At 55.5% G+C, this 20893-nt stretch overlaps 1 protein-coding gene and 1 non-coding gene across 2 annotated transcripts in view; one reads left to right on the top strand and one right to left on the bottom strand.

The window, feature by feature from the left end:
• The window catches only part of STK10 (serine/threonine kinase 10), a 93332-nt gene that overhangs the window by 50666 nt on the left and 21773 nt on the right, over positions 1-20893 (top strand). Inside the window, exons 5-11 of the mRNA XM_066273281.1 lie at positions 3790-3862; positions 5877-6071; positions 6577-6658; positions 13157-13291; positions 14784-15332; positions 18357-18487; positions 20387-20510. Of these exons, the coding sequence (XP_066129378.1) occupies positions 3790-3862; positions 5877-6071; positions 6577-6658; positions 13157-13291; positions 14784-15332; positions 18357-18487; positions 20387-20510 (1289 nt within the window). The remainder of the gene's footprint in view (positions 1-3789; positions 3863-5876; positions 6072-6576; positions 6659-13156; positions 13292-14783; positions 15333-18356; positions 18488-20386; positions 20511-20893) is intronic.
• On the bottom strand, positions 2268-2343 carry TRNAA-CGC (transfer RNA alanine (anticodon CGC)). Its single transcript has one exon. It is a non-coding gene; the product is annotated as a tRNA-Ala (tRNA).

Raw genomic sequence — 20893 nt, 5'->3', positions numbered from 1 at the left:
CATGTTTCTATACAGCCATTGTTGTCATTTTCCCCTAAAAGCTCCACGAGGAAAGGCATTTGAGCAGAGCCTGTCTGTTCCCTTACCCGCTTGTTTATCCGATCACCGTGTTGCGTGCTTCCTGGGTGGCCCGGCTCGGTGCTAGGGGTGCTGTGGGCAGAGCATAAGTGGTCTCTTCTTTCTGGCAATGGTAGTTCATGAAGAGTCCCCCTCCCTCCCTGCTGCCCTCATCTCTGCCTCGTTTTCTTTTTTTTATTTTTATTTTTTTTTATTTATTCATTTTAGAGAGGAGAGGGAGAGACAGAGAGAGAGGAGAGACAGAGAGAGAAGTGGGGGAGGAGCTGGAAGCATCAACTCCCATATGTGCCTTGACCAGGCAAGCCCAGGGTTTCGAACTGGCGACCTCAGGAGGCTTTTCATTACAAGAGACTGCCTGGCAAAACTCCCCCCAGCCACCCATCAGAGAGCAAACTCCATTCAGGGAGCAGACAGCTGGGGCCACCATACCCCATGCCCCGGGCTGCAGGGAGGGGCCGCCCTGCCTCCTGGCTGGGCCCCGTCTTTTTGGGCTGCAGGGGAAGTAGCAGTTACTCAGAACGCCATTGGCCGTTGCCTCAGGGGGGCCTTGGGACCAGCCGGGTGGCGTTGTGAAAGCTGGTGGTTTCTGCTCTTCCTGCCCCTTCTCTCTCTGGGAGGGCCCAGCAGGGCGTGGTGGGGCCGGGCAGCTCCCTCCTGGGAGCCTCACTCTGGGTCTGAGAGGCGGCCACGGTCCCCAAAAGATTTCTTGAAAGATTTCGTGGGGTGCCATGCTCTCCTGGTTGGTTTTTGCAGGGGCGGGGGCTCATATGGATCCAGCAAGGGGGGGGATCCGGAGGCTTGGTGACTCACCCGTGCCGCCCGGGCTGGGAGCGGTGGGGCTGGGCTCTCTTACCTGGGTGACACCTCTCCCTGCAGCAGCTGGGGGGGTGACAGGGCCCTGCTCTCTTCCGCTTCATGGCCAGACTGTCCCTGCGAAGGTCACTTTCTTAGCGGCCGGGGCTCAGAGCCCAGCTTCCCCTGTCTCCGCCCTGCCCCAGCCTGGAAACCCTGGGCTGCTGGCTCAGGTGCCTGGAGCCTTTGCTGAGGGCTGGGCTCGGGGCTGGGTGTTTCCGTGTGTCATTGAACCCTGGCGGCAACTCAGTTCCGCGGTATCGCCATCCTCGTGTTACTGGCGGGGAAACTGAGGCTCAGAGGTTTGGAAACGGTCCTGGCCCCCGCCTGTCTCCTGCCTGACCTGCCCCACCCCGCACCCCGGTCCTGCAGCCTGCCTGTCCTGTCTCAAGTCTCCCCACATGCCCCATCCCTCTGCCCGGCCTTCTCCCCATGTGGGCCCGCTTGCTGCCAGGAGTCAGGTGGTGTTTGAGGATTCCGGTTCACGCCTGTACCTAGAATAGTGCCTGGTATGTCACAGGTTCAGTGTAATATTTGTGGAGTCAATGAAGAGTCTGCAGGAGCTCAGCTGTTCTTCCTCTGGCCCCCGAACCCCCTACTCTCCCCCCCCCAACCCACACCCGCCCTCCCCTCGCTTACACAGCTCTGAGCAGCACTCGCTGGTGTTTATCTCATGGCCTCTGCTTCCACTACTAAACTTTGAGCGGCCTTTGGGCAAGGACTTGGTTTGCTCCGGCCCCCGCTGTAGTCTTCGCTCCTGGCTCCTGACGGCCCCGGAATGGAGAGACGGACGCATGGACCAGTGAAATGCAAGGCAGCCCGGTTTCCCCGTAGCCAGGGCCCGCTCTGACCACGATTCTCCCTCCTGGTTTGAAATCGTGAGCGATTAAATACAGCGACTGTCACCTGCCCGCAGGGAGGGGCCAGCTCATTCTGAGACGCAGGCAGAGGCACCCAGAGTGGCTGGCAGTTATAACTGCAGTTTCTTGCCGCAAAGCTCTATCTAAACTGACTGCCCCCCTTTAAAAGTGACGCTTCCCCTGAGCTTTTTCTTTTTTTTTTCTGAAGCTGGAAATGGGAGGCAGTCAGACAGACTCCCGCATGCGCCTAACCTGGATCTACCCGGCATGCCCATCAGAGGGCGATGCTCTGCCCATCTGGGGCGACGCTCTGTTGCACCCAGAGCCATTCTAGCGCCTGAGGCAGAGGCCACAGAGCCATCCTCAGCGCCCAGGCCAACTTTGCTCCAATGGAGCCCTGGCTGCGGGAGGGGAAGAGAGAGATGGAGAGGAAGGAGAGGGAGAGGGGTGGAGAAGCAGATGGGCGCTTCTCCTGTGTGCCCTGGTCAGGAATCGAACCTGGGACTCCTGCACGCGAGGCCGACGCTCTACCACTGAGCCAACCGGCCAGGGCCTGAGCTTATTTTTTAATCAAGATGAAACTTTCAAGATGGAACTTTGTCTCAGACCAGCAGGAGCACTGGAGAAAATTCCTCTCCCGCACTGAACTCTTCTCTGTGTGTGGAGTGGTGCCCGGTGTGGGTTTAAAGATAAATTGTATTGATTTAGTTTTTGTCCTGAAAGTCACGCATGTTCATTGCAGCAAACTTAAGGAATTCAGAAAAGTAGAAGAAACCTCCTCTAGTCTCTTTACCCACAGATCAACGTTTCAATGGTTTGGCTATTTCCTCCACGTCAAGTTCAGTGTATATTTTTTGCCCTTTTTTGGGGTGGATGGGGCATAATTTTGACCACACACTATATTCAACTATGCATCTCCCTTTTCCCCACTTAACTTTATAAGTATATAAATAAAATATCTTAGTATTGTTAAATATTAAAGTATTTATCTACAGCCCTGGCCGGTTGCTCAGTTGGTGAGAGCATTGTCGCAACATGCCAAGATTGTAGGTTCGATCCCTGGTCAGGGCACATAGGAGAGACAGCAAGTGACTGCATAAACAAGTGGGTTAACATAGTGTGTTTCTCTCTCCCTGCCTTCCTCGCTCTAAAATCAATAACAAAAAATTTTAAATTGTATTGTAGCCAATGAGGTATACCCTGAGGTGTGATTATTTCTAATTAAAACTGCTTCCTGAAAACTAAACAATTGTTTTTAATTTGTCAGTATTATAGTGGCACATGGATGAACATCATTATGCAAAATTTATGTAAGATTATCTTATTAGGGTAGATTCCTAGATACGGAATTACTAGATCAGAAGAATCTGGATATTTTGAGGATTCTTGCAATTTCTTGTCAAACTGCTCTTCTTTTTCTTTTCTTTTTTTCTCTATTTCGTGGGAGGCAGGGAGGCAGAGAGACAGACTCCTACCAGCACCCTGACCGGGATCCACCCAGCAAGCCCTCTATGGGGCAATGCTCCGCCCATCTGGGGCTTGCTCTGTTGCTCAGCAACTGAGGCCAGGCCATGGAGCAACCCTCATCACCTAGGGCCAACTTGCTCTGATGACCTATGGCTGCAGGAGGGGGAGAGAGAGAGAAAGAAGAAGGGGGGTGGGTGGAGAAGCAGATAGTTGCTTCTACTGTGTGCCCTGACCGGGAATTGAACCCAGGACTTCCACACACCACACTGACACTCCACTGCTGAGCCAACCGGCTAGGGTCAAACTGCTTTTCTAAAGGGCTCTTTAATTTATACTCTTGTTAACAAGTAGGAAAGGGCGTGCCTTGGTACGTCCTGACAGCAGTAGGTGTATTTTTAATGGTCACCAGTTTGCAAGATAGGAGATGGCATTTGGTGAGTTGATTTGGAACAGATGTCTCTGAGTCCGCACCCCAGGGCTGTGGGTGGAAGAATGTCTGTCCAGGGCTCTATCTGAGATTTTTGTCTTGCAGCTGACTTCGGAGTATCTGCCAAGAATCTGAAAACTCTGCAGAAGCGAGATTCCTTCATCGGAACGCCTTACTGGTGAGTTGGGTAGCTTCTGGAAGTGGAATGGTGTGTGTGTGTGTGTGTGGGGTGGAACGTTAAACCTCAGACTCCCCAAGGTGACCTCGGGCTGGTACCGAGGGGAGAGGACGGGACACAGGACGGTGGTACGGACTCCTGAGTCAGCCCGCCGCGTCTGAGCCCAGTCTCCACCACGTACCTGGGCCAAATAGCTTGGCATCCCTTTGCTTCCATGTCCTGATCTGTAAATTCAGGGACATAATAGCTCTGAGCGGGTAGCTCAGTTGGGTTAGAGCAGGGTTAGTCAACCTTTTCATACCTACCACCCCCTTTTGTATCTCTGTTAGTAGTAAAATTTTCTAACCGCTCACCAGTTCCACAGTCATGGTGATTTATAAAGTAGGGAAGTAACTTCACTTTATAAAATTTATAAAGCAGTGTTACAGCAAGTTAAAGCATATAATAATAGTTACTTACCAAGTACTTTATGTCGGATTTTCGCTAAGTTTGGCAGAATAAATCTTTATAAAACAATTTACTATAGTTAAATCTATCTTTTTTTTTTTTTTTTTTTTTTTTGTATTTTTCTGAAGCTGGAAACGGGGAGAGACAGTCAGACAGACTCCTGCATGCGCCCGACCGGGATCCACCCGGCACGCCCACCAGGGGTGATGCTCTGCCCACCAGGGGGCGATGCTCTGCCCCTCCGGGGGGGGACACTCTGCCTCGACCAGAGCCACTCTAGCGCCTGGGGCAGAGGCCAAGGAGCCATCCCCAGCGCCCGGGCCATCTTTTGCTCCAATGGAGCCTCGGCTGCGGGAGGGGAAGAGAGAGACAGAGAGGAAGGAGGGCGGGGGGGGGGGGGGGTGGAGAAGCAAATGGGCGCTTCTCCTATGTGCCCTGGCCGGGAATCGAACCCGGGTCCCCCACACGCCAGGCCGACGCTCTACCGCTGAGCCAACCGGCCAGGGCCAAATCTATCTTTTTATTTATACTTTGGTTGCTCCACTACCGTCCACCATGAAAGCTGGAACGCCCACTAGGGGACGGTAGGAACCAGGTTGACTACCACTGGGTTAGAGCACTGTCTCCATATGTCAAGATTGCGGGTTCGATTCCTGGTCAGGGCACATACAAGAATCAATCAGGGAAGGCATAAATAAGTGGAACAACAAATCGAGGTTTCTCTCTCCCTTCCTCTCTCTTAAAAAAGAAAAACCAGGGACATAATGGCACCCACTTACTGGGTTATTGTGAGGATTAAATGGGATGATGCACACAGAAAATGCTCCGTTAATAACACTTGACCTGGAATTCCTAAAGAATGGTTTAATTCTTGATTAGTTCACCAAGTGGAGATTGTGGGCTGGGGTTGGAGCTCCGGACAGGAGTGACCAAGTTCACTTCCTACCCCCACAGGAAGTCTCCCCGGACTTCTCTAGTCCTTGGTGTTTCCTTCTTTCCCCAAACTATTTCTTCAAAAGACCCAGAAAGCTCTTCTGTTCGGTTGCACACCTCACTGCCTTCTGTTTTCATGTGCATTAATGTTCATTGTGGAGTTTAGTCTCCGGGCTTGCTTGCTTATTACTCACCCTTTTTTTTCTCTCTCTCTCTGCCCTGTTATTCCTCTCTCTCCTTTTCTCTCCTATCTCTGCTCCTCTCCGTGCTGTGTTGTGTTCTTTCCACTGCCCTTCCCACCCCCCCTACCCCACCCCCGTTTTTTTCTGGGCCCCTTCCCCTCTGCCCCTACCCACCTTCCCCAGGACTCTGTGTTCTGGATTGTTGCTGCCACCTTGTGGTCGGCCTCGGGAACTGCAGCAGGACGCGGCGGTGGAGCCGCTTGGAGGGCGGCGTCTTTCTGTGTGAAGACCACCAACAGGAAGACAGTGGGATGGACAGTAATGCAGATCGTGATTCGGGAATGCTGCCAGCCCCTGACGGTGGCTTGTGCGGGTCCTTGACCCTGAGTCTCCCAAAGAAGCGCCTGTGGAGGCCAGGTTCTTAGCCCTCTGTTGTCCCTTGGTTGGTTCAGGATGGCCCCCGAGGTGGTGATGTGTGAGACCATGAAGGACACCCCGTACGACTACAAAGTGGACATCTGGTCCCTGGGCATCACTCTGATTGAGATGGCCCAGATCGAGCCCCCGCACCACGAGCTCAACCCCATGCGGGTCCTGCTCAAGATCGCCAAGTCAGACCCTCCCACCCTCCTGACACCTTCTAAGTGGTAAGGATCGAGGGTGTGTCGCCGGAGGGCCCGTGGCCAGATGGGGACCGGGGGACGTGGAGGGCCTGGGGCCTCCGGGCCTCTCAGCTCCCTGGGCCTCCTTGCCTCTCTGTCTTCCCTCTGAGCAGGCTGGTGATTCAGAGACACCGGGTCCTGCTGTGGGAATAGAACCCAGGGAGCCCAGCAGCCACCTAGCTGACCCTGGGCTGGGGTTCGGGGCTCGGGCTTGAACCCCAGCTCTGCTGTGTTCTGCTCTGTGTCCTCAGGCAGGGCGAACCCCTGCTCCTCTGATTCCCACAGCCCCGTCTGTCCCGTGATGTCCGTGGCGAGAAGGTCACCTTGAAGGCCGGGCGCCTCCGCCTTGTAGCTCATGAAGGCGCTCTTTGTCCTTTGATGGGCGTGTTTGGGAAGGCCAGGACTCCCGGGAGGGTGGCGTCTGTGACCCGGGGAGTTGTCTCGGCCCTTGCCCCACTCTGAGCTTACGGCTGCCCCCCTGCTCCCCCAGGTCTGCGGAGTTCCGAGACTTCCTGAAGACAGCCCTGGATAAGAACCCCGAGACCCGGCCCAGCGCTGCGCAGCTCCTGGCGGTGAGTGGGTCCCCCGTCCCGGGGCTGCCTGCCCCTTGGCCCTGTCCCTCCTTGGGAAAGGCGGACGACAGATGAGGTCAGCCATGACCTGGAAGCCGATGCCTTCCTCACCCAGCCAAGGTGACTGCCCAGGCTAGCGAATGTCATTCATCACTGGACATTCCCTGGGGGCCTGTAAACGCCAGCTCTTGTGCTGGGGGTGCTGCCATGAAGGAAGCCCCCTAGAGAGCCCCGTCCTCAGTGGAGCTGACGTGTCGTGGTGGGTGCGGTGGGCAGATGAGCAGACATGTGCACATGGCAGGGGTGACGCGGGCTGTGGAGAGAGCAGCGCGGGTGGGTGGCGGGCCCAGGAGGGGTGGCTCTCCTACAAGGGGAGGACACAGAGGGCTCTCTGTGTGAGCCGACACCCGGAGGAGGCGCGGGAGCTGGGCCAGAGCCAGGCCGACATGTGGGACATGAGCATGAGTGCACGAGCGTGGGAGAGTGGGAGGCCCGGGCGCGGGATCCGGGGTGTGGGTAGCAGGGTTGAGGACGGGATCGCGGTGGTATGGTGTGTCCACCCCGGATCGGATAGTTCGCAAAGAGGCCACGCAGGACTCAGCATGTCCTACCCGTCACCGTGACCTGTGATGCCCAAAGGGTGCAGAGGAAAAGGCGTGTGGGAGAATCCTAGCTCAGGCTCTCAGAGTCACAGCGACGGGTTGTGTCGTGGATGGGATGTGTGCCCTCCGCGGTGTGCGGCGCAGTGGTAAAGTGTGGACTGGGGTTGGAAAGTCCTAGGTTCAAATCCCAGCTCTGCCACCCTGGGCGAGTGGCTTGCCCTTGCTGACTTGGTTCTTGCTCTGAAGTGGGGATTACAGCAGGGTTCCCTTGACAATGTGATTGTGAGGATGCAGTGAGAAGACACTATAAGGAGCTTAGCATAACTATTAAGCACTGTCCCGAATGCATGTTTGATGTGTTGTGCTGAATTATTAAAAAAAAAGAGAGCCTGCCTGACCAGGTGGTGGCGCAGTGGATAGAGCGTCAGACTGGGATGCAGAGGACCCAGGTTCGAGACCCTGAGGTCGCCAGCTTGGCTTATCTGGTTTGAGCAAAAGCTCACTAGCTTGAACCCAAGGTCGCTGGCTCGAGCAAGGGGTTACTCAGTCTGCTGAAGGCCCGCGGTCAAGGCACATATGAGAAATCAATCAATGGACAACTGTTGCAACAAAAAACTGATGATTGATGCTTTTCATCTCTCTCCGTTCCTGTCTGTCTGTCCCTATCTGTCCCTCTCTGTGACCCTCTCTCTGTGTAAAAAAAATAAAAGTGGAAAAGAAACTAGGCCCCACAATGGGGATCTGTCTTTGGGAAGGTCACAATTGTTCCTTGCAGATCCCTGCAGTGTGTTCGGAAGCAGATGTTTGAAGGACCAGAGGCCTTGTTTCTGGGTATTGTGGTGCTTTGGGACAGTGTTGGAAGGAGGGTTGGACTGGGCCAGCCAGGGGTAGGGTGTGTGGGGGGTGGGCCTGCTGTCAGAGTCAGACCAGGAGCTCCCGCCATTTAGGGCCAATTGTTTCCTGTAAGCCGCCACCTCCTGGCCCGATGCATCCGGGCTTTGGGAAAGGGACAGCTGTCCTCCGTCCCCCTGTGGCAGCCCCGGCGCCCTGACCCGAGCCAGGAATTTCCGTTCCATGGCTGGAAAAAATGTTCTGCCGGAGGGTTCTCAGCATGAGACAGAAAGGGTTTCGGAAGAAAGGAGAGAGCCTCTGAGATCAATAAAACACCTCTCCAAGCTTAGGCTGCCGTCGGCCTTCACGGTGGCCTTCTCATCCCCGCGTGGGGGAGCACGAAGCATGTCACCTGCCCCTCGGGTGGGGACACCGAGATTTACAGCAGGTTTGCTGAGGCCACCCGGCTTGGAGAGACAGAGGTAGTTTCGGATCTTGACTTCCCAGCACCCCCTCCAGAGCTGGTCATGTCCTGGCCTCGGCCCTCGAGTCTGCCTGCTTCTGGAAGATTTTCTCCCAACCCCGGTCCTTCTCTGCGTTCCGCCTCGAACTGACTGACTCACGCCCCCAGTGGCTCGTGGCTCATTCATTGACTGGTGCAGATGTTCCTTGACTGCGGACCACCCGGTGGTAACCCAGGCTCTGATGTCAGGCTTGCCCGCCCAGCATCTTGCTCCTGCTTCTCGGTTTCCTCCTCTGTATGTTCCGGGTCTCCCTGACTAGCATGTCAGCTCCCTTAGGACTGTGGTCTTTATTTTGTTCCCTGATGTGTCCCAAGCATCCAGGTGGTTCCTGGATGTGTGTGTGTGTGTGTGTGTGTGTGTGTGTGTGTGTCAGGGTGAAACCAGTATTTAATCTTTTTTTTTTTTTTTTTTTCTGAAGCTGGAAATGGGGAGAGACAGTCAGACTCCCGCATGCGCCCGACCGGGATCCACCCGGCTCTGCCCACCAGGGGGCGATGCTCTGCCCCTCCGGGGCGTCGCTCTGCCTCGACCAGAGCCACTCTAGCGCCTGGTGCAGAGGCCAAGGAGTCATCCCCAGCGCCCAGGCCATCTTTGCTCCAATGGAGCCTTGGCTGCGGGAGGGGAAGAGAGAGACAGAGAGGAAGGAGGGGGGTGGTGGAGAAGCAAATAGGTGCTTCTTCTATGTGCCCTGGCCGGGAATCGAACCCGGGTCCCCCGCACGCCAGGCCGACGCTCTACCGCTGAGCCAACCGGCCAGGGCCCGAAACCAGTATTTGTTGAGTACATTTACTTATTTTTACGTAACAAACTGTTAGATGACCCTTCCTCCATGCCAGGTTTTGTTTGAAATGTTTAGCATCAGCTAACTGAATGGTCATAACATCCCTGTGAAGCAGATACTCTTCTGATCTCCACTAAGTGGAAGACGGCAGCACAGAGTGGTTAGGTAGCCTACACAAGGTCACACAGCTTCTAAGCGACAGAGCCTGGGCTTTGATCTTGGTTGTCTGGTTCCAAAGCCTGTTCTCTTGACCACTCTGGGAAGCTGTCTCTGAAGGAATGGAGGAGAGAGAGAGAAGACACAGAAGAGAAGAGGTTAGAGGTGCCGAAGGGCGGGCGGAAGGGAAGATGCTGAGCCCTGGAGGCTTGGAGGCATTATTTATTCATTATAGAGAGGAGAGAGAGAGAAAGGGGGAGGAGCAGGAAGCATCAACTCCCATATGTGCCTTGACCAGGCAAGCCTGGGGTTTCGAACCGGCGACCTCAGTGTTCCAGGTCGACGCTTTATCCACTGCGCCACCACAGGTCAGGCCGGCTTGGAGGCATTATGAGAGGCCTGTTCCAGGGCCAGTGTTGGGGTGTGGGACTGCCTGGCTGCTGGCTTCTAGGCAAATGGGAAAATGGGCTCAATATCTTGGACGGGATGTCTGTGCAGATAGCCAGAGAAACCCTGGCCAGAGGGGGGTGCCCACAGTATGGCATCTTGGGGTTTCCCGCAGAGACCGACGGATGGACACCTGGGTTCCCCTGGGACTTGGGTTCCGCAGGTGTGCCAAGCACTTTCTGGGGACCCACATGCTTGCCACCCGGGCAGTGCCCTACCTGCGTGGCTTTGTCTCTGAACGGCCTCGGCAGTTTGGGGGTTGGGGAGGGCGTCTCCCAAACACAGCCCTGGATGTGGTGGAGCGGATGGCGTAGCAGCCGTGGTCTGTGCGTAGTGCCCTGCAGTGGCCGACAAAACCGTGTTCTGGGTGTAATTGACTACAGGAGGGCCTGCCCACCTGCCCGCCAGCCTCCTTGTCTGGGCTCCTCGGAGCGCACCTGCCCCTCCATCAGCCTCTCCTCCCCTGGCTTCCTGCTCCGCTTCCCAAGGACCCCGGAGGGCTCAGGGGAGGCCGTGGAGCAGATGGATCAGCCTGGAGGAGGCCCCTGGCCAGGCCGAAGAGCCACTCGTCTGGTCAGCGTGTGCTGTGCCCCGACGCGGACCTGGCATTTCCAGAAGCCTCTGCCTGCGTGATTTCTGCTACATCTGCTTCTGCCGCTGCAGGGGCGTGTCCCGTGGCTCAAGTTCATGTGTGTGAGGTTGTGCAGTGCGAGGCTAGGCAACCCTTGGGTGCTGGTTCTCTCCCTCTGTTCCAAAAAGCTATGCTCTGTGGAGATGCAGGAGGGGACAGGGATGGTAGAGACCGCAAAACCAGTGCCTTAGCAGCTTCTCTGACTGTTGATAGTGTTGCTGGTGGTGATGGTGATGGTGATGCAGGTGATTGATGGTCGAGATGAGGAGGACCAGGTATTGATGATGATGGTGATGATGCAGATGACCGCTATCATAGTTTGAGCACGTACCAGAATGCTTAGAACAACCACGCCTTTATTCCCGATATACAGATGAGCAAACTGAGGCTTGGAGAGGTGAATGCCTTGCCCAGGTTGGTGGTGGAAGTGCGATTTTATCCCAGGCGGTCTGGCTCTTAACTGCTGTTCTCCTCGGCCTCCCACGATGAGTCAGCCCTTATTAACAGTCCCACTCAAGACCTTTCGGAACCATGCAGCAGCCAGACTGACACCTTTAAATGACGCTGTTAATATCACCTTGACTGACATCTCTAACCTCCCTGCTCCGTTGCAGCGCCTCCTGAGAATTAAGTCTCACCAAGGGCGGGGCGGAGGGCTGCTTGCACGCCCTGGAGTCCTCCCCGCGCCCCGCCCACAATTTCTGCACCGCCCAGTCGTCCCCCCCCCCTGCGCGTGCGCTTAGTCCTGTCTCAGGACCTCACCCTCACCCTTCCCTCTGCCTGGAATTCTGTGTGCCCGCCTGGCCAGCCCATTCAGACCCTCGGGCCTCAGGGTAAATGTCACTTCCTTAGGGAGGAAGGCCCTGGTGACCAGAGACCTGAGCAGCCTCCATGGCCCAGGCCTCCTGCTCTCCTGTCACCAGATCTGCAGTGACGACCTCTCTTGTCATGCGGTTACATCCCCGTTGCCCCTTGGGGACCTTACCCCTGTTCTTCTTCACCTTGTTTTAGCGCCTGACGCTAAAACAGGCCTTCCGTGTGGTCGTGGCGTGAATCAGTGAACGCTCAGAGACGAGAGAAACAGAGATAAGACATGAAACTCTTCAAGTGTGTCTGCACCGGTTGGGAGCGACCAGAGAAAGTCGCCCGAGTCACAGGGCTGTGTAAGGGGAGTGAGTGAGGCCCGCAGCTGTCACGTGCGTGAGGCAGGGTGACCGAGTTGGATGGGTGTTGCCTCCTGGCCTCCCCCAGATGAACCAATTGAGATGAACAAACAGATGAAAGTGACCGATCCATTGTGAATGTGTTTTTAGACGCTGGAAAATTTGTTTCCTTTAGTCGTTGGCATCCTTCCCAGCAAGCTTGACACTGTTCCCTCCGCTGATCAATTTTCTGATAGTGAAAACGGGGTATTTCATCAGAGCCTTCCTGTAGATTTCAGATGAGGAAATTCCCATGTAAGGACAGCCCCCACCCCCAGCATTCCTTCCGGGCGGCCCGGGTGAGTGTGGCAAACGGAGGAAACCCCGTCCCGTCCACACCCTGGTGCTGGGGGGAAGACGCCCAAGGACAGGTGTTCACCTGGGAGGTGTTCGTGCCGGTTTCACATCTGCGGAGGCCGTCAGAGCTCTGGGGTTTGGCAGGGTCTGTGAAAGCTGACATTTCTGTAAGCACCATGGAAGAAAGCACACACCACCCTGCCTCAAGCTTTTTGGCTTACACGCGTGCCCATCCGAAGACACGTACACGCGTGGTCTCGGCAGACGTATTCGTAGTCACGAAACAGAAGGCACACACGTCCACCCGCAGCAGAATGAATGAACACACGGACGTGTTCACGCAGTGCAACACTGCGTAGGAACGAAAAAGGGACGGTCCACCGATACACGCAACAGTGTGGGTGAATGAATATGAGTTTCAGCTCATGGGGTGAAAGAGGGCCGAGCACAGAAGACAAGATCCTATTGGGTTCTGTTCACATGAAGTTCAAGAGCGGGCGGGACCAGTCTCTGAGCCAGGGGGCTGGGGAGTGGGGTTGACAGCAGGGGGTCCGGGGATCTTTCCGAGGTGATGGAAGTGTTCTGTGTCTTGGGTGGTAGTTACTCTGGGTCTGTAGCTATGAAGAATATGGAAAAAGCCACTGAGCTTAATGATATGTGGACTTCTTTTGAAAAGAGAACAAACAATATAGAAACAAACTGCCCCAAACATTGTTTCAGCTCCTGCTTTGGGCTGAGCCTTCCCGTGGACATTTTTAATAGTCAGGACCTCCCTGTGGGTTTGGTGTTCTTGTCTCTACTTCAGAGGTGAGGTGCCTGCAGCTCGGAGAGGGGAAGTGACACGCTCACTCGGTGTCACAGAGCCGGTGATTGGCGGAGGGGGGGGTCTGCCCCTTTTCCGTCACACGCAGGACTTCCTGAGCTGCCTCTGGCTCTCCCGTTCCAAGTCCACGTGGCCCCAGCCTTTGCCTGCCCTCCCCACCCCCCAGCCCCTAGTGGCTCTAACCCAGGTGTCTTGTCCCCTCAGCATCCCTTCGTCAGCAGCGTCACCAGCAACAAGGCCCTGCGGGAGCTGGTGGCTGAGGCCAAGGCCGAGGTGATGGAGGAGATTGAAGACGGCCGGGATGAGGTGGAAGAGGAGGAGCCTGCGGATGCCGCCTCTGTAAGGCCAGAAGGATGGGTACGGGGTGGGCGGGGCCTGGAGGAGCGGGGAGGAGCCTGGAGGAGTGGGGAGGAGCGGGGAGGAGCCTTTCTGTGTCTGCCCGGCTTGGAGGTCACAGGCTCCCAGCCCCGGGTAACGAAAGCTGGCACACAGGCCAGGGCGTGTTGGCCGCATCTTGTATGTTTTCGGGGAAGACCAGGAATCTAGATTTTCACACCAGGTCTTCTGGGTTTGGTTTTTTTTTTTTTAGATTTCTATTTTTATTTATTTTAGAGACGGGAGAGAGAGAGAAAGAGAAAAAGAGAAGGGGGAAGGAGCAGGAAGCATCAACTCCCATTATGTGCCTTGACTGGGCATGCTCAGGGTTTTGAACCAGCTACCTCAGCATCCCAGGTCAACGCTTTATCCACTGTGCCACCCTAGTCAGGCCACGTCTTCCAGTTTTTTGGTTTTTTTTTTTTTTTCAATTTTTCTTTTATTAATTTTTAGAGAGGAGAGAGAGAGAGAGAGAGAGAGAGAGAAGGGGGAGGGAGGAGCAGGAAGCATCAACTCCCATATGTGCCTTGACCAGGCAAGCCCAGGGTTATGAACCGGCGACCTCAGCGTTCCAGGTCGACGCTTTATCCACTGCCCCACCACAGGTCAGACCCGTCTTCCAGTTTTTAAAAGTTGCTCCCAGCCTTTTCCGTGTTGTGACTCACGTACAAAACGAGCATGTTCTGAGCGCACCGTGGGATAAATGCAAATTAAGGCTGCACACGATCAGAGGCAACACGTTGAGGTGCCCCAGCCATCCCCAGCCGTGCCTGGCGGCCCCGAGTGCCCAGGGGGCCCATGTCCGGGCACAAGCGTAACCCATCGACAGCTTCGGTGCTTGGCTGGATTTAAATTTAAATTAAAGCTGATTTTAAAATATGTGAAACCATCTGAGCCAAGTCAAACATGTCTGCGGGCTGGACGCTGTCCTGAGCGGCTGCTTTGGAATCACTGGTCTAATTTGTGGAGGGCCCCTTCCAGGAGGGGACATTTGCTGTCCAGATGGCGCTGTGGGCGGTCACGGGGCGCTAGTGAGGTGGTCATTGGGCGTTGGTTTGGGATGACAGGATCAGGCCTGAGTTTTTCATCTCTCGTTCTGTGCGTTGAACAGAAAGCAGATTAGAGTTGCTTCTGGAAACTTCCATATCCAAGGTCAAAAAACCAGTGGCCATCAGGACCCAAGGGAATGCTTATTGCTGGCCACAGTTGCCTGCATTCCTAGGGGGAAGGGCAGGTATTAAACTAAGGTAAGATGAGAGACAATCAAGAGGTTCCTATGCCTCAAAACAAGCAGTCATTTCATTGGTCAGGCAGTAGGGAGCAGTGTGGACTATGGCTTGCTGCAGAGTGATACCCACTTCAGCTGTTGGTGCCTGACTTTCCGACCCACTGTGTCTCTGAAGGTTGTCTTGCACACACAGCAGCATGGCCTTGACTGTCCTTACTCTTCTTCTAGCCTCTGGGGAACCACACTCCCGACTCTTCCGAGGTGAGTCAGGTGAATCTCGATGCTGACAAGCCTCTCAAGGAACCACCTTTCACCCTGGTGCCACCCAGCCAGCCTCAGGACAGTGTGGACGGGCCCAGCCAGCCCTCTGCAGACACATCCCTCCAAGCCACCAGCCCCCCCGATGTGGCCCCTGGAGTTGAGAATGGCCTAGCAGTGCCCGTGCCCGTCCGGAAGTCCCGACCAGTGTCAATGGACGCCAGAATTCAGGTAGCCGAGGAGAAGCAAGTCGCTGACCAGGGTGGGGACCTCAGTCCAGCAGCCAACCGGTCCCAGAAGACGAGCCAGAGCCGTCCCGTCAGCAGTGCCCTGGAGACCTTGGGCAGCGAGAAGCTGGCCAATGGCAGCCTGGAGCTCCCCGTCCAGGCGTCTCCTGGCCTGTCCAAGAGGGGCTCGTACTGCGGCAGCCTCTCCACCTCGGAGAGCATGGACTACGGCAGCACCTCCCTGTCGGCCGACCTGTCCCTGAACAGAGAGACCGGCTCTCTGTCCATCAAGGTAACGCCGCATCTGACGCAGAGGCTGGGAGAGGGATGTCCTGCTCGGTTTGGGCTTTTTTTTTTTTTTTTTTTTTTTTTACAGAGACAGAGAGAGAGTCAGAGAGAGGGATAGATAGGGACAGACAGATGGGAACAGAGAGAGATGAGAAGCATCAATCATCAGTTTTTCGTTGCGACACCTTAGTTGTTCATTGATTGCTTTCTCATATATGCCTTGACCACGGGCCTTCAGCAGACCGAGTAACCCCTTGCTCGAACCAGTGACCTTGGGTCCAAGCTGGTGAGCTTTGCTCAAACCAGATGAGCCCACGCTCAAGCTGTCAACCTCGGGGTCTCGAACCTGGGTCCTCCACATCCCAGTCCAATGCTCTATCCACTGTGCCACCACCTGGTCAGGCTCAGTTTGGACTTTTGAAAGCAGTCGGTGGCTGCCTTCCGAGTCTCAGTGGCTGGCACACAAGGATTGCTCTTTCTTTCAGGGGCTTTTAGTTCGACTCAGAGTTTAATCTCCAGAGTACCTGAGTTCAGCCTGGGGTTCAGTCATGTCGAGCAGTTTGCCTGGGTTTAAATTTCAGTTTGGTTTGCCATTTCAGTTGAGTTTGTGTGACCCAACCGGTGAGATTTGGGGGAGAGGACTGGAGAAGAGGAAGCTCTCGTTTGCGGGTCAGCTGTGTGGTCCCGCTGGTGACTGGTGGAGTGGGTGGGCGGGAGCGGGCTCCGGGCTCCCTCCTGGCTCAGTGGCCTTTCTAGAAGAAGATAACTCTGTGAGTGACAGTAGGCTCTGTGCTTGAGGGCCTGGCATCACAGAGTGCTTTATCAATCAATCAATCAACCAAGAGAATGGCCCCTTTATCAGTGCACAGGTGCGCGGACAGAGCCTCACATGGGGAGTGGGGAGCAGACCAACCCACAATCTGGGCTGTGACCTCGCTCCCCCTTCTGCCTTCCCAGTTGAGGCTCTGCCCCCCCCCAGGTGGTGGGGGTTGGTGCTGGCCCTGTTCCCAGCCTGCTCTGACAAATCTTGGGGTGTTCTAGACTTCACTGCTGGCCCGTTCCTTGACTAGACCACACTGAGTGTCCCATTCCCTTCCAATGCCGATCTTTGGGAACTGACTGGGTCTTTCTGGTTCTTCCGTTCATCGGTTACTCGATGAGAAACACACATTAGAACCTCAAAGATGTTTTGCTTCAGGAATGGAGCGAGGCAGCCTGCCAGCACCGTGGGCTCTGGGAGGGACAGTGGCGGCTCTAACGGGCCTCCGGCCGCGTGGGGGGGACAGCAGCTTTTCTGTGTAATCAGCATCCAGGCCCATCATCTTAACAAGACACGAAAAGAGTGAAAAAAAAAATTTCTTAAAAACAAAAAAGGCAGCCCTGGCCGGTTGGCTCAGTGGTAGAGTGTCGGCCTGGCGTGCAGGAGTCCTGGGTTCGATTCCCGGCCAGGGCACACAGGAGAAGTGCCCATCTGCTTCTCCGCCCCTTCCCCTCTTCTTCCTCTCTGTCTCTACCCCTCCCGCAGCCAAGGTTTCATTGGAGCAAAGTTGGCCTGGGCGCTGAGGATGGCTCTGTGGCCTCTGCCTCAGGTGCTAGAATGGCTCTGGTCGCAACAGAGCAACACCCCAGATGGGCAGAGCATCGCCCCCTGGTGGGCATGCTGGGTGGATCCCAGTCAGGCGCATGCGGGAGTCTGTCTGACTGCCTCCCCGTTTCCAACTTCAGAAAATACAAAAACAAAAACAAAAAAGGCCGACCCACCCAGAGCAGGCCCCGCCTCTTCCCCAGGGTGTTGCTAACTTTTCTCGCTGACTGGCTGGCCGGCCCTGAGTCAGGGGACACGGCTGTTCTGGGAAGAGTCCCTGGGTTGCATCGGAACCCTGGGCAGGACAAGGGGCCCATTGCCTCAGAGACGGGCTGCCCTGTGACCACCTTGAGTGGAGTCCTGGGACCCACGGGCTGGACACTGGAGGGAGGGAGAGGAGGGCCAGGTGTGACCAGTGCCGATGGCATCCAGAGCCCCCGGGTCTCCACGAGCAGGAGTTGGAGGTCAGAGAAGACTTTGAGGGCACAGAGACTTACTGATGGAGGCCAGCCTTGCTCCCCCCCACCCCCCCACCCCGCTCTGGGAGGCCCCCAGGCAGTGTTGGAAGGCTGGGCTGGGTGACACCAGGAAGGGCCTTGGAAGTCAGTTGAGGTTGGAACCGGGAGGACTTCCAAAGGGCACTGGAGCACCTCAGCCACTCTGCAAGCGTGTGAAATGCGTGCTTGTTCCCAGGGAAGGGTCAAGTCTATGACTAATCTCATGGTGCCCCAGATGGGTGTGGCCTCCAGCGGGGGTCAGGTCAGGTGAGAGCAGGTGTGGCTGCCCAATCAGTCATGACCTTGGTTTTTAAAGCTGGCATCGTGGACAGAGAGACTGCGCTCTGCAGTAGTAATTCAGAAACGAACACCATGTGCTGAGGGCTCGCCACGAGCCGGGCGCCGTGCTGTGTGCTGCCCCACGTGTTGTTCCACGGAACCTCAGTAACCGTGCCGGTAGCCAGGGACTGTTTCCTCCTCCGACAAGATGAGGATGCTGAGGCTCGGACAGGACAGGGACTTGTCCAGGGTCATGGCGCCCATCGGGGTAGAGGGTTAGAAATGTCGTGTGTGTGAGTGTGCTGGCATCCAGATGGGGGAGGGCATGGGGCAGTGTCTGAAGGACACTGGGGTAAGTTCAGACACTCAAGAGTCCCAGACTAAATAAGGAGACCGCTCCTTGGCAGGTTAGCCACTCAACCCTGGTCCCCCAGCTGAGAAGGGGTCGAGCTGCTGTTGTAACCAGGCCTGTCTGTGGGAGGACTCCAGTCTTGAGGCCTCTTGGGGGCTGCTGGGCACAGGGACACAGAAGCTTGAAGCAAGGCGACCAGTGGACAGCCATGTCCTCCCTGGGTGTGGGGCCAGGAGGGCTGTGGGCCACACCTTCTGCCACGCATGGATTCTTAGCCGAAAGGCTGAGCTTTGCCTAATGATTCTCCCCTTTCAGGACTCCAGGCTGCACAATAAAACCCTCAAGAGGACACGCAAGTTTGTGGTGGATGGCGTAGAGGTGAGCATCACCACCTCCAAGATCATCAATGACGATGAGAAGAAGGATGAGGAGATGCGATTTCTCAGGCAAGCACAGGGTTGGGGTGTGGCCAGGGGGATGCACATGCGTACACACTTTTGGTGAGAGAGCTGTCGACAGCATGAAGTGATGGATCAGGGAGACAAAAGGACACTGGTTTTGCTTGAGATCCTGCATTCCCCAACCCATTCACCCACCCAGTCATCCATCCATCCATCCATCCATTCACCCACTCATCTATCCATCGATCCATCTACCCATCGATCCATCCACCCAGTCATCCATCCATCCATCCATCCACCCACCCAGTCATCCATCCATCCATCCATCCATCCACCCACTCATCTATCCATCCATCTATCTATCGATCCATCCACCCAGTCATCCATCCATCCATCCATCCATCCATCCATCCATCCATTCATCAATCCATCCATCTACCCATCCACTCACTCATCTATCCATCCACTCACTCATCCATCCATCCATCTATCCATCCATCCATCCACCCACCCACCCACCCATCCATTCATCCATCCACCCACCTACCCACTCATCTATCCATGCATCCACCTACCCACTCATCCATCCATCCACCTACCCACTCATCCATCCATCCATCCATCCATTCACCCATCCACCCATTCACCCATCCACCCATCCATCCATCCAACCCACCATCTATCCACTCATCCATGTTTCCACCCACCACCAGGTTGGGGGTCATGTGGTGACCCAGATAGCTGAGGCTGTTGGCTTTGTAGAACTTACACCTAACGGGCCAGCACCCAACACAAGAGCGTTCCCAGCTGTGGTACAGGCGGAGGAAGGAAGGGCTGGTAGGACAGCGTGCGCCTGGCGGGGGCTGCTCCGAGGGAGCCCCCGGAACAGAAGCTGTAGGGGAGGCGTGCCGGCCGCCGCAGAGCTGGGGAGCACAGAGCACTGCCAGGCGGAGGCCTGAGGAGTGAACGCCCGGCCTGTCCAGGGAACCGGGAGGACGGGCTGGGGTGTGGTCATGGAGCCCTCAGGGCTGCGGAAGAGTCAGGGTGAGAGTGTGCACCTCACCCCCCGCCAGAGTCCAGCAGCTGGAGAGCGACCAGCCCTAATGTCCCTTTTGAAAGGCAGCTCTGGCTGCGGTAGGAGTCTGGGCTGTAGTGGAGATCCCATCTGGGACGGTGGCCGAGAAGTGGTGGTCAGACTTCACATGCATTTTGGAGGCAAAACCCTGTGAAACCGACAGGGACGGGTGTGGGGCGGAGGTTGTGAGGCAAAGCTGTCTGCTCGGAACTGTCTTTGCACTTCTGAGGTGCCCGGCCCCTGGCCAGCCCTTCTTAGGGGTCCCTATTTTCACCATTTTCTAAATGAGGAGACCACTCCTTGGCAGGTTAGCCGCTCAACCCTGGTCCCCCAGCTGAGAAGGGGTCGAGTTGCTGTTGTAACCAGGCCTGTCTGTGGCAGGACTCCGGTCGTGAGGCCTCCTGGGGGCTGCGGGGCGCAGGGACACAGATGTCCTTACTCAGTTCTGCTGTGCGTCTGTGAAAGCTGCTATTGACCAGTATCCCGAAGTGGAACTGCTATCTCAAAGGCCATGGTACCACTTTATAATTCTCAGCAGGTTACAAAAGTATTTCTTTTTAATATTTCAGATCCGCCTAGGTTACTTAAATTTTCTTTTTGTTTTTTGTTTCATGTCTGTTCATGTTTCATGTCACTTTTCAAAATTAGGGTATTCCTGCTTTTCTTATTGATTTGTGAGTACTCTTTATATATTAAGGTTATTAATGCGTTGTCTGTCCATAACTGTCAAATGAGGTCTGAGTGCTGATCCTGTCCCAGACTGGAGTGATGCTGTTCCACGCACCAGCATTCAGTGTCCCTAGCCGTGACTTTTGTGATCTCTTGAGGCCACTTTCTGACTGAGAGGTCCACATCTTTCAACCCTTCAGGCGCCAGGAACTCCGAGAGCTTCGGCTGCTCCAGAAAGAAGAGCATCGGAACCAGAGCCAGCTGAGCAGCAAGCATGAGCTGCAGCTGGAGCAGATGCACAAACGCTTTGAACAAGAGATCAACGTGAGTGCGAGGAGAGACGGGTCCCCGCAGGGCTTCCTGCCTCGAGTTTTCCTTAAGCAGAAGCTGCAGAGGGGAGTGATTGCACAGTGGGGAGCAGTTCACGGTTGCCCCATTGCTCTGATTTCCTCATCTCATTAGGCACTGACTTGTAAACACGGTGACACGAAGGTCACAGCTCATAGCGCTCCCCTGAGTCACACGGGAGTATCTCTTGAGGGGAATTAACGGTGTTGACAGCAGGCAAGAACCCTGCAAGACATGGTCTGGTCTCCCTTTTGCACAGAGGAAACAGACTTGGGTTAAGTGCCTTGTTTTGGGTCACACGGTCAAGAGCTGGGACTTAAGGCCCCCGGTCTGCAGATAAACTGGGCTCCCCCATCCTG

This window comes from Saccopteryx bilineata, chromosome 4 (genome assembly GCF_036850765.1).
Source record: "Saccopteryx bilineata isolate mSacBil1 chromosome 4, mSacBil1_pri_phased_curated, whole genome shotgun sequence".
In the NCBI taxonomy this organism is placed as follows: domain Eukaryota; kingdom Metazoa; phylum Chordata; class Mammalia; order Chiroptera; family Emballonuridae; genus Saccopteryx; species Saccopteryx bilineata.
Note: the sequence above shows the minus strand (reverse complement) of the source record. Positions and strands in the feature narration are given on the sequence as shown.